A 14582-nucleotide genomic window follows, 5' to 3' on the forward strand; every position below is an offset into this window, starting at 1 on the left:
ATTATATTATATAATATATTTCCATAAAAAGATTTAAAAAATTTAATTTCCTGCATATTGAAATAAATAGTAGTTAACTATGATCCAAAAAAATATATATTTGAATATTTAATTAGTTTGAAAATTTCAGACAAAATAATATTCTATCAATATTTTTTGAGCATTCGTGATTTAGTTTTTGACAATGTAAAGCAAGCAATAAATAAGTTATATTTAAAGTTTTGAGTCTAAATAACACTTTCTCAGAAAGAATAATTCATTCCGCATAAAATATTAATTAAAATATTATAATCTTGTTCGCGCAACCATCCGTCGTGGCATGGTTGATTGCACGAGTGAGAATATGAAGTAAGAATAAAGAGACCTAATTGCATAGATCCAAAGTGGCAATGAAAAACGTTCCGTATAATGCTAGGTTTGCCGCGTAGAATAGCATGCAACATTTCGTCGCCATCTTGAGTATTTATATATGTATACAGTGTTACATTAAATTGTGTTAATGTACTTAGCTCTTCGTGTTTAGCTCTACGTATTTACTAATACATTAACACAATTAAACGTAATACTGTATACATATATAACTACTCAAGATAGCGACGAAATGTTGCAAGCTAATCCATTCGGCAATCCTGGCACTATACGGAACGTTTTCAGCAATCCCCCAATTTTTTCCTCTCTACACTATCTAGTAGGTCTTTTTAGTCTTACTTTATAGATGGGAGAATGTAATTGTGTAGCTTCAATAAGTGTCGCTTAAAGTTGTCTGGCTGAGAGATCTTCTTGTCACAGAAGGGGCACAAATGTTGTGGCTCTTTGTTGCACTCGTATTGTACATGGCGATTTAAGCTGCTGAGATTAACGTAGGATTTGTTGCACTGAAAACATGGATACCGTTTCGTTTTACCTGAAAGCAAAATTGGAACGAGATTAATACATGCATTCGGAATTTGATTCGATCGGCTTGTAATCTTCGCGATGCAATATTTCCGCGAATCGACTGACTCCGATCATTTATTTTATCTTCATCATAAAGATTAATCTTGATAGTTGATATAGAAAATAATAATATTTGACAAACCTAAAAATTTTTTTAACTTAACGAATTTTTTGATGGGTTCTTTAATATAAATCAATATATCAGAAACAAAATGCGATGTCATAATACCGAAAAAAAATATTTTAAGCGTGCAATCTGATATCTATTATGCTCTTCTATGATGATCTTTTTTCTGCTTGTATCTTCATATGTATGATGTTGCCATTCGGAAGTTATTTTATAAAACATCAATCAACGTTATTTTATAAAACATCATCAACGACAGGCTGTGAAATTCATTATTCAACGTATTAGTTATAATTTTATTTATCGCGTAATATATATAATGTATCTATAATAAAATTATAATTACAATAAAACACCGTAAACGGGGTCATGTATAACTAAGGCCTCGGTGAATATTTCGTTTAACGTCCGAATAAGAATTAATTAACTTATCACAGAATTTTCTCGCTCACAAAATCGAATTTAGCGAAAAGAGATCTTCCAACGATGCGCCGCAGCTCTCCATCTTATAGCATCACTTCAGCTCATTTGTAATGATAACGATTATATTTCCCCATTTTAATCATTGGTGTCAATCGGTACAATCAACTGTAGTATTTTTATATGCATACTAGCGTATCCTAATAGCATTACATGACATTTCGATTGCAAAAACCTTCTACCAGTAAGATTACAATATATGTTATGCAATAATATATGCAATCAATAAACTCACATTTTAGATTATAAAAGTAGTGACGGATTTATATTTTTAGATAATTGGCGCTAATATATTTGAGGATCTTTTCAAGAAAAAACTTGATTAATAACAAACATTTACTAAAAAAATTAATAAATAAGATTGCCATTTTTCTCAAAAATAGATAAATAATATAAAATATAAAAAATATAGTTAATATAAATTTAATTTTACGATTATAATATTATAATTATCTAAATTTGAAATCTAATAATTAATGTATAATTTTCAAACTAATTAAATTGGAAATATCCTTTTATAGGATAAAATTCATGTTATTAATTCTTTTTATTTTAAAAACAAGCAATTAATCACGATTTTTATTACTCAATAATTTAAAAATATTTATTGTTTTATAAGTTAAAACGTTTTTATAAAAAAAAGATTCAACAAATTTTCTTGCATGTTAAAATAAATATTAATTAATTAAAGCTCGAAAATAATCGAACATTTAACGTATTTTAAAGTTTATCAATTTTAAAAAAGAGTACTCGTTTCGTCAATATTTTTTAAACATTTGCGATTAAATTGTTGATAATATAAAACAAAAAATAAAGAAGATTTAAAAAATTTCCTAAAATTTTAAATTTAAAAACAGATATCACTTTCAAAACAAATAATTTATTACGCTTGATTAAAATAATCCAGTTTGCGCCACTAATACATATATGTGCCAAGAAAATACTAGGCATCTTAAGCTTAACAATAAATCCGCCACTATATACACGATATGTAAGAAAAAAAGGATAAATGCTGAGTAAAAACTAAACAAATATAATAGCATTGTAAAGCAAAAGATTCGAATTTTGTGAAGCATCGCCTTCAATCTAGACAGAAATTTAAATTAATTATTTTTCTGTCTAACGCGAGAATTATAATTAATTCTCGCATGCTTAAAAACTCTTCACGAGAAGTTTAAACCGCGTTCTTTCACACAGTTACAGACATACATATTTACATAATTTTTAATTTATCATCAATATTCTTCCTGTCGACGTATAATTTCTATATCTTGACGAATTATGTAAAATCTCTTCTGCTCGCAGTTTCTTAAACATCTTCTGAGCTGCAAATGTTCACAAAAAAAAAAAAAAAATACCAATTTATATTCCGCAGTCTTCACAAAATATATCTTTCATAATTATAATCTATTAATAATTTCCTTAATCAGAAATTTTATCTACTCTCTATAAACTTTTATATATATGGATATAGAAAGCTCAAAGAGTCTCATCTATATTTCAAAATTATGATAAAATATGGCTTGCTCGATATAATTATCTATAACTCAAGTATATACTCTTCGAGTATATACGCACTTTTAAAATAATAAAATATATTTTTTTGAAATCAGGAAAAAATTATTTAGAATCTAATTAATTCGCTATCTAGGCGCATGATACATCTTCTAGACGATCACACATATTTAATGGATCTTCTCTGTATATTTAAATCCAAAGAAAAAACAATCCGTATCATCAAACAATAAGAACTATCTGCCATCCGACAAACTTTAAGGTTGCTCGGAAGTCTTCAGAAACAAAAATTGTGACGAAAATTCCATCATGTGACGGAAATGCGTTGTAGAATGTGTAGCGTGTTTTGTCGTGCGTTTCTTCATGGGTTTCGATGACCGGTGCTGGGTGCGAATATGACGATCCAAATTACCCTGCTGCGTGCCTTTGTATTTGCATTCTTCGCAAGGGTACTGAGGAGATTTACCGCACTCGTACTTCTGATGGCGTTTCAGGCTGCCCTTGTTTTTATAATCTTTGTCGCATTTTCCGCAACGGTACGGTTTGGAAACTCTAAACTCTTCACCTAAAATTTAGAAAACGGAAACGCTTGATTATTGGATTTTGACCAAACAGTGGTGGAAGAAGCGTGCGTGTATAAATTAATGCGTAAAAAATATCAGTAAAGATCTCCATTTATATTAGTACTGTTAGTTTTCTATATGTATATCACGATATGACTGAAAGTTATGTTAATAAAAACAAGCTCGATGATTAATATCTTCTGGATGATCTTCTGTGTCAAATTTCATCTCTCGCCGCTGCAAAATCTTCAAGTGGCTAGGAGAAAATAAATGACATAATATCGTGATTACAATATTATTATATCTGTCATGTCTTTAGTTACAAAATTTTTTTTCAGGTATCTCTTGAAAGTACGAACACGTCCTGCTTGCAATTTTCGTAAAATAGATTTGTGATTCACATCGAAAACGTAAGCTTGACGCGTTTCTACGACCAAGGTATAGTCTTATAAAAACGAAATATTAAAATCGGAATAAAAAATCAAAAGTCGTTGATAATGATCTACTATCTATGGTGAATCCGCACATAGTAGGCTTAAACGACCATGCAAGACCACAAAAGCTGCAGATATAGTCTATGAGTCTACGAGTAATTGGTTTCGACACCGTTTTTTCGCCTGCAACATTGTTTGTAAAGCACATCGAAAATTGACGATTAAAAATTGCTTAGTAAAAAATATGCGATGAGACGAAAATCATGACCATTAACAAAATACACTTAATGTAAGGACAAAACACAAAATATAGATTCTAAGACGAAAAAGTAACGCAGGAATAATTTTACAGAGTTTCACAAAGTCTTCGAAATCTCACGATTCTTTTCTCTTCAAAGTGTGAGTTCATGATTCTTAGAAATTATTTCGAATATCTTCTCGATGGATCTTCTGGTTGTTACATGAAATGGTTGATTTATACGATGTGAAAGGGAATTAGGCAAAAAAAATATAAACTGAAATGTAAACATTAGTATAATTCCAAGGATTTGTTCAATGGGATATATTAGGGATACTGAGGATAATTAACCAAAATTTGATTCCTCGAAGAATTAATTTGGTGCATTGCACGAATCTTCTAGCGATGAAAGATTATTTCATAAAAACCACAACAAATAGATTATTTCATAAAAAACCGCAACAAATATTAATGTTTTAAATATATGCTTCTTTTCTTCTTGTTTTTGACGTTGTACACTTCTTCCTTATCATCTCATTTTCTCAATTTGTCTACATCATTAGCAACAATAAAACGCTTTTTCTGGTAGATTTGGCTTCAAATGATTTATCCTTTGTATGTCATCGTACACATCTTTTGGTGATTACTGGTGCTGCGTGTCTATGCTTTCCGGTCCACCAATCTGTTGATCATTGCGTACTTGAGAACTAAAAAGAACAAAAAGACTAATAAGAATCAGATTGAGTCCACCTGATTTAAACCTGAAAGATACCCAAAAAAACTCTACAAAATTTATAGCGCGCTTGAAGATAATATTAACACACACATGTTTCATTACTGAAATGTTTACTGAATAAACGTGCCTTCATTTGGATAAATAGATAACAAGCTTTATTAACTTATTGAGCTAATACAAACAAATTTTTCATTTTAATTAATGTAATAAATAATAGATATCCTCGATTGAAAATGATGGAAGAAAAAGGAACACTTGTGGCAAAAACCTTTGGAAAATTTTATATGTATTTAAAAAAAAAAATATCTATTATTAAAAAAATAATAAATATTTATTTTACCTAGTAGATCCAGATAAAAAAAAACTGCTGTTAAAAAAAGATAAAAATATTCATATTTTGGTATTAATTTTGTGCAAGATAATATTTATATATATAATAAAAAATAAATCATTTCTTAAATTTCTCACATTTATATAATTAAAAAATTTGTATATTCTGTTTTTTTTATTGTTTTTTCTTTTATCGAGTGATTTTTACTTTTATATTTTGTGCCAATAATATAAAATTAAAATACAACAATGCCCACAATTAAAATGTCAGAAAAAGAATTGAATATGCAAACATCGGGTAGACATATCCAGCATAAGAAAAATAAACTATTATAAAGTTGTGATATCCTTCATCATTTTAATCGTGAGAAGCGATATCATTGATTGTTTTTAACGTCATCATGCTGGCACGCTCTTTCTTTAATCGTGCATTTTTTAGCTGTGTTGTTATTTACAGTGTTTTAAACACCATATATATTGTTAGATATATAAAGTTAATAAATAATCGTGTAAAATTCAATGAATTTTATATTCGTTTAAACATATGAAGGGAAATTATTATGTATTATATTTTCTATTTCTCCTTCTCTCTCGGTACAATCTATTTTAACTGCAAAATTATATTTTATTTAAAAACAATTAGAAAAATAAATGTTCGCAATTTAAAATTTCGGCCACGAAAACCGCGCTCAATCTTGATCGCATTATGTGTGTCGCAATCTTCATGTTGCACATATCACGATCTGCGATCGTGTTGTTTAATCGCACCCATAAAAGAATCGAGTCAACGCTGTATAGAAAAGAGTTGCAAGTCGCAAGAAATGAGCTACAATATAGCTGTTACATAAATAACAATAAATTAAAAAATAATTAAAAAATATAGCTGTTACATAAATAACAATAAATAACATAAATTAAAAAATAAATTAAAAAATAATTGTTACATGTAGTATTAAAAATATTGTTTGCTATCATAGTCCTTGCATAGATTTTAAATATGGCTTCTTGATATAGATTCGATATTATGGCAGATCGATTTCACATCACCTGAAAAAGAGATGATCGATCGATTAGATTGGTTGTTTGCGCTTCTTGTGCTACTTACCAATATTGTATATATAAAAATAATTGTTACATGTAGTATTAAAAATATTGTTTGCAATATGTCTTTATTTTCGTTTTACAATAATCACTATCCAATAATCATATCCAATATAATAATTACAACCGCAAAAACTTCCTATTGTCAAGACAAAATATCGAATGGCTTTTATAACTCATGTGTCATTATTTTACATCATTTATACTGACACGTATCAATAGTCAATATGTTTTTCTCTGTTTTATCTTTCTCAAAAAAGCGTTCTTTAAGATCAAAAGTTAATTTTCCGTCATCAATAACGCGTTTAATTTCGCGGAATTGCTTCCATGCGAAAGCGCTCTTCTCGCTGCCATTCGATCATCAAAGGCGGTGACGGTGTATGCTCCCGATGTGCCTCTGTAGATGATGTTTGTATAGGAAACGAGTGTCACATTGTTCGCAGACAAACTTGCGTGGCTTTCCGCATTCGTACGTTCGATGATTATAAAGAGAGCGCTGCGACACGTACGACCTGTCGCAAGTGTCGCATGCAAATGGTTTCTTTGTTGCGTTTTCATCCACTGTATTCCGCAAATTTGTGAACAGCTCCTGCAGCCAAGAACCTGCAAACGGAGGAAGTAAAAAGCGATTAGAGTCGGCCATTAAGCGTCAATGATGATACATTAAAGACACGTGACAAAATTGTTGAAATTCTTGATGAATATCGAATGAGATAAATATGAAAAATTTATGCAGAATTAAAAGAATAATTTTGCGATGTATCAAGATAATTAAACATTACAAATGCAGCAGAAAATGTGTCTCTAGAACTACAAATCTGCAAATCTACACATGCATTTTATATATATAAGAATCATTTTATAATTTTTCATAATTAAAAAAAAGCTTATATTTCTGTTTAATATACATCTCATTTCCGAGGAAAATAAAAAGTGTGTTCCTGATACAATTTTAAAAGAAAATTATTAAGGAAAAGAATATAAATCAAAGTAATTAAATCTGTGCATAGATTACAGCTGTTGTATAATAATAATTTGAATTTTAATATATTTTTGACGAATCTGTAAAATAATAATTAACGTTTGTATTGTTAATATTTTATGAAATATACAAGACTCTTGTTTTGCGAAGTTTGTGTGCGTACTGATGGTCACCATCTGAAATAAAAAAAAATACATTTTGGTTATTAAATGTGCCAATATTTATATAGATTTCCGCGAAATTTCGATAAATCTAAACAGCTATCGAAAAAAATCTCTCTTGATAAGTACTGTTTCCTTTAATGCAAATTTCTAAAGTGGAACGTAATGTAAAAAGATACAACCATTAATTATTACATATCTTATCATCATATTTAAAAAATTTTAATGTACAAAAATAATGTTATAAATTATAAATTAATTATTTATGTTATTATTTGCTAAATTACCATATATGTATTATAATTTGTCAAATTACACAAATCTGTTGCAAACAAAAATATATATTAAAACAATTTCTAATATAACAAACAGAAATGTTATTTCATCAGGCAGAAAATAAAATAAATGAATATTGTGTTTTTCAAGTTTTCATATTTACAGAAATCTATTTTTATCTTCGTAAAAGTAAAAATAAATATGTATAAAATCCATTTTGCACTCAAAAACCATAACAATAAAAATCGAATATACTTTGGGACTCGAACTGTCTTAATCCTATTCCCTATTAATAACATGTGATAAATTGAAAGGATGAGAAAATAAATTTCTATTTCCTCCGTTGACTTAGGGAATTGTTTACTTCAGATCGCGAATATTTCTAATCCGATTTGTTTTAATCGCATTTTATTACGTTATAATTCTAAATTTTACACTACATAAAACTTTGGTTTGTAAAATCGGCTTTGATCTAATATTAAAGTTTAATATAATAATTCTCTCTCATATTTAAATTAAGTAAGATAATTCTATATGTAAACACGTTATTGCAGAAAAAGCTCTTTAATTTAATGTTTTCCAACAAAATTTATTTTAAAATAAATCTTACGAAATGTTTTAAACTCTCTTACTTTCGTATTTCAAATATATCTTTATAATAAAATTAAACAATGTATATAATTTTACTAAAAGATACGCTTTTGCAGAAAATATGTACATATATGTGCAGTTTCTTCTTCTTCGGAAAATCATCTATGAATAATTTTAGCTCTTTTCCAAAATATCATGTTTATACTAAATGACACTTGATATATATGAGTGACATGATTATTAAGAGCAGTCTCTCTCTATTCATGATTTAGGATAATGCTCTTTTTTAGTTATTTAAAGCTTTGTACAAATAAAACAATTAATTTACCGCAAATCATATATCTATGATATCATTATTAAACAAATATGTTATAATAATGCAGTTATTACATAGATTTCATAGGAATCAACATATTCTATCTCGTAAAATAATCATGATATGAACAGTATCTTGATATCAAGAAAATAGTCCATATCAATTTCGATGCAATATGTCATGAAGATTACTTACTGAATCTCTCTCTCTCTCTCTCTCTTATTACTATTATTATTATTTTCTTTTTCTAATTATTATTATTATAGAAAATTTGTACCAGTAATAATACTATAATGCGTTCAGCGATAAAAAGATCTTAGGCATATATTCCACACAAATCATTACTAATTTGATTTTAAAGTAATATATTTTTACTTTTTCTATATTTTATAACGTATAATATTATTTCAAAATGTTGTTAAATAGAAAAATTAATAAATATCGCAATATATAATAATTAACTGTAATTGAAACATTATTGCCACAAATTTCTAATGATATAAGTATATTGGAAAACGCTACCATCTCGATAGTAAATATAAAAATCAGTCTATTATTGAAGAGTTTTTTCAATTATGTTTGAAAGTCCTCTCTTGTGTACTAAACATATTATTTTAGTTTTATAAGTCTTTTGTTAAAGTTGCGAGACCATATTTTCAATTGCTGTATTTTGCCATATTTCGAACGATTAGTGAAAATTAACAACGTGTTAATTTTGATGTAACACATATAAAGAAATATTTTACGGTTTTATATGTAAATATCTTACTTAAGTATTAATAGGCATAGAGTCAAAATATGCATTACTTCACTGTTTTCACATTCAAAATCTAAAACTACATATAATCAATTAGTAAAGTGTATTTTATGCTTTTTATTTGTTGTTTCATGATAAATTTCTTCGGCGCGATTTACTGAACATATCGCGCATACAAGTACAAATAGAACAAAAAATACAGAATAAAAAACATTGTATTCCGAGCAGTTAAGCGATTTAACAACGATTAAAGAAGAAAAACTTTGAAATTGTGCTATTATTTTATTGAGTCATGATCACTAATGTTTATATTTAGATCTATGTAGATCAATGATTGTATCTGTAGGTCTTATGATTATGGATGCGTTCGGGGAGCACGCTTTTAGCGCTATGAGCGTGCTCTGTCCTTGTTCAAGTTTCAATAAATAACAAAGATAGAACGACGCTTTTAGCACGTAAGCGTGCTTCCCGAACGCAGCCTATATCTGTAGGTGAATGCAATTTGATTAGAAACTGCTAAATAGAAACATGACTCTATATTAATAATTTAGAACAAGTACAAGTAAAGTGTGTTCTGTTTAATTATATTTATATCAATTTTTATCATTTCATAGAATATCCAATCTTTTTGTCGCCGAATGTCATCATAGTTTAGTATCATTATAGAATCATTATAGCCTCTTGTTATTTCATTAACGTAAAACAAAAATGTAAGTCGAGTTTTTAATTCATTGTTATCTTAATTGTAATAATCTTAAACGTCATTTGTCGCATTTCGATGATAAATAATAATTGTTAATAATCGTGGTCGTATGCAATTTTTTAATTAAAATAGCCAAATATTAAATTTAACTAGATTATAATACATATTATAATATTATATATATTATAATATTTACGAATTGCATTTAAGTGAATATCCTATTAGCAACTATAAAAATCTAGATTAAGCAATAAAAAAATAAAATGATTAAAATAATAAAAATCAAAAAAGTCATAATCTCATAATATAACAATAAAAAGAATCGTATTATAATACAATATAAATATTTATATATAGCCTAAGTAGTACACACTTAAATCTTTGGTCAAGTTTGTTTAGTTTCTGTGAACTAACTTATATTAAAAAGGATCATATAAATCTTTAATTATAGAGTAAAGTTCCGATATTTTAAATTTGACAATTTAAGTTACAATCCTAATTGCCCGAGAAAAGGAATTATTATTTATTCATGTATATATTTATTTTTAAGAGATATTTTAAGATCTTTCATAGATTATGCTTATAATGATATACGTAATAATTACACCCTGTATAAATTTTAATATTAAACATAAATCTGAAAAATTTAATTCTTTCCGCATAATATTATATATTTCGATATACATTGCGTGAATACGAAATTTAATTATTATTTAAAAGAGAGGATATAAAAATAAAAAATAAACAAAGATTTAAAAAAATAAATAAAATCTAAAGAAACATTATTAACACGAGATGTTCTATGAAGAAAAGTCTGAAATAAAATCCAGAATAATATTTTGCATTTAAACAAAACAGATTTTAGATTTTTTGACATATAAACAATGGGCGCGTTCAGCAGAACAAAACGCTTAGTAGCAATCCAACGTAATTCGCTGTTACTTTTAGAACTAACATATCAACGTCGAGTATTGACAAGATGGTAATTCAGCTATTGTTCTGTTGAACGCGGTTATTATGAAGAACAAAAAATTTCAAAAACTTGAAGATATCTACTTTTTTTAACCCTCCACCAATGGACGGTCACATGATATATTAAAACTGATGATAACTCATACCATAATAAAGACAAATATTTCACACACACACATACATGTGCATGCTGTATAAAATTTTATAATAAATATCACATTTGTTTTTATTTAAAAAATATTTTTTAATCATATGCAAGTAATATATAAAAAAAGAACAAATAAAAATATAATATATCCAATATAAAACTCTATTCTGAAATAAGTACAAAGCAAATTTTGCTATGAGACAAAATTGACGCAAAATCTTCCGTGTGCGGCTGTCCAAAAATTACAAAAGCGGAAAAAATTGATTAAATTTACATAATATCTGAAAAATATACCTGTTGTTATTACTCAATTTAATTTTTCTAAAGCTATTTAAATTACATATACTTGAAATACTATCTCTTTCTAATCGTCCACGTAACTATTGAAAATCTATCACAAATGATTAATTCTTTGTATGCATTGTTGTTGTATTTCACATTGCTACAATTGAAATACATAGATTTTATTTCGGATGAGACTAGGACAAAGGATTCAAGATTTATAAAACTGAACCCATTTGTCACGATATATCCGCAAGTTTTTAAAGCGTTACTATGACCCCAAATGCCTATTTACGTCCACGTCCGGGATTTGTGTGGGTTTTCTCATGGCGAATCCAATTCGATCTTATTTTAGTCTTGTAATTGCAATAGTAGCATTTGTATTGCGGCTCCTTGCCACACTCGTCCCTTTGATGGCAATGCAAGGACGTCTTCCATTTGTACTTTCTGCCGCAGCGGTCGCAAGCGAAGGGCTTGTCCTGATGATGGTACTGATGATCGTGATGATGACGATAATACTGGCGGCCTACAATCAAACAAGTCCATGCGCGTGAGAATAACTGTTAGATAAATTTTATACGCGCGGAATAATATTGGTATGGATCTATTATTCGAAGATTACTCCTAAAAAATTGATGGACTGCATCGCACAGACTGTCACATAATAGAAAAATTACAATTTAACGAAATACAATTGACATATCATACTTGATCGAAACTTGTACATAAATATCTTTATTTAAAACAGATACATAAATATTTTACGTATCGCTATATCATCTGTGCATAATAAAAATAATTGATATGACAGAAAAATTTTTGTTAAAAATGGTTATTAGACATTCAATTTCTACAATCAAATATCATTGCTGAGTCGCGAAATAATTAAATAATTTAATCAAGATTTTTTGAAAGGTATATCAAAATGTAAATAAGTATTATGATAAAAAATAATTTCACATTTAAATAAAACATAAATATTTTTTTTTATTGGCGGTTTTCTATTTTCGTCGAGAAATATGAATGATATGTGATTTTATTGTCAGTGTCCCGACAATAGTATATCTGAAACAACGTTAATATCATATTTGAAATCTAAAATAACATCGTATGCAAATATAAAATTTATTAAAGTAGATTATACTACTGAACAAATAAACTTATAATTCTTTAATTAACTAAAATATTACGAGGTCTCGATTTAAATCGCTTGGAAGCTATTGTGATTTCAATATTTCTCTATAAAATTTTCAATTCTAATTAATTTTTAGAATGCTGTTAAAATATTATACAATAATTACAAAACATTCTATGTATGTATGAAAAACATTTCTACTATTCTCAAATATAATTAATTATTATTTAATTATTGCTTAATAGGGGTCTTGGCAATTGTGTTAATCGTAATCGTTGTCATACCTATCACTATGTATATCTTTTATATGGTATAACCATGAACCTAATTTTGCAGATGTAAACAAGCAATATTTAGAACGGTACTTTATTCCGCATTCATTTCGTTGATGCCAAATTATGAAAAAAAAATTCTTGGTACGACGTCCGCAGATACACACCCATTGATCTGCAAACAAAAAATGCGAAAAGTGTGTCAACATGATGAAAATGGTTAACCATAATGCAAATCAGTTAATATGTTACGGTAAATGTTTGTATAAACAAATAATTTTATTAAAAGATATTTGACATATAAAGATATTTTTGGTTCATTGATATATAAACCTCTCAAAAGCCAAATTAATCGACTTTATTTTTTCCAAATTTCTTAATTTTAGAAAAAAATATAGTTGATTAATTTGACTTCTGAGAGACTCATATATTGATCACACATAATGTCATACATGATATAAAATAATTATACAAAAATGTAAATTTACAATGCTTAAACACACATATTATCGATTACAATATATAAATTTCTTATCAGAAATTTTTATTCTTAATAAGAAATCTTCAAATTTTTCTAAGAAAAAATAAAATTTAAATTGTGAATTCTATTCATAATTTTCATCTATAAAGAAAGTCATAATTGTGTTTATTTATACATGTCTCGAATTTATACATTGTACGTTAAGTATATAAGAAAAAATATCGTGTAAACTCTCTACAATCAATAAAAAATGATAGGAAAATACAAATTAATGATAAGAAAATCTGAAATATCACGTGGAGACATAAAATAAAATCTATCTATATTTGAATAATTAAATTTACTTCTTTATTATTTGTCGAGTATCCTCGTTAACACAACGAGATTATTAATGATACACTCAATTCATAATATGTAATGATTTAAAATGCGCGCAAAAACTATAAATCAAAAAGAATACGCATATGTGTAATACGTACATGTTATATATATATTAACAATTGCAGATCAGTTTGATGATTAAACGATTAAATCATAATTGAACAACTAAATGATGAGACATTTAGATAGCACAAAATAAATACTTAAGAAACTATAAAATGGGATAATGTAAATGTAAATCGTGTTGATCCCTTGATCTAATGGGATCGTCAATTAAATTGTAGATATATCTCGCACGTATTACATTAATGAACAATATTACGCATTAATTTCTGGGCCGTTTATTCAATAATATTATACCGTCATTCCTTCTAACGGTGATTCCGTGCAACACACGTATCGTTTATATCATAAATTTCTAAAATAAAACAAATGGAAAACATATTAAACTTATTTATTTTAAGATAAACATATGTAAAATGTATATGTATTTAAAATGAAATAGATTTGAAAAAAAAATTGTAACAAATTATGAACATTTTGCAATACAAAAATCAATCTTTTTCATATCAAGTGTTGCGTTCGTAAAAAATCATTATGCGTGAGGTTACAAGGAATTCCCGTTATATATATTTTTTATCCTCTATTCTTACAATTATATATTC

At 27.3% G+C, this 14582-nt stretch overlaps 1 protein-coding gene across 7 annotated transcripts in view; it reads right to left on the minus strand.

Moving 5' to 3' along the window:
- Positions 1–14582, minus strand: part of LOC115234691 (longitudinals lacking protein-like) — a 272992-nt gene that overhangs the window by 32244 nt on the left and 226166 nt on the right. Inside the window, exon 7 of one of the 7 annotated variants that reach the window (XM_029805975.1) lies at positions 6512–7063. The exons of the other annotated variants lie outside the window; for them this stretch is intronic. Within the exon in view, the coding sequence (XP_029661835.1) occupies positions 6822–7063 (242 nt within the window). The 3' untranslated portion in view covers positions 6512–6821. Of the gene's footprint in view, positions 1–6511; positions 7064–14582 lie in introns of those variants that run through there. 7 annotated transcript variants of the gene reach the window in all.

This window comes from Formica exsecta, unplaced genomic scaffold (genome assembly GCF_003651465.1).
Source record: "Formica exsecta isolate Colony F162 unplaced genomic scaffold, ASM365146v1 scaffold201, whole genome shotgun sequence".
Lineage (NCBI taxonomy): Eukaryota > Metazoa > Arthropoda > Insecta > Hymenoptera > Formicidae > Formica > Formica exsecta.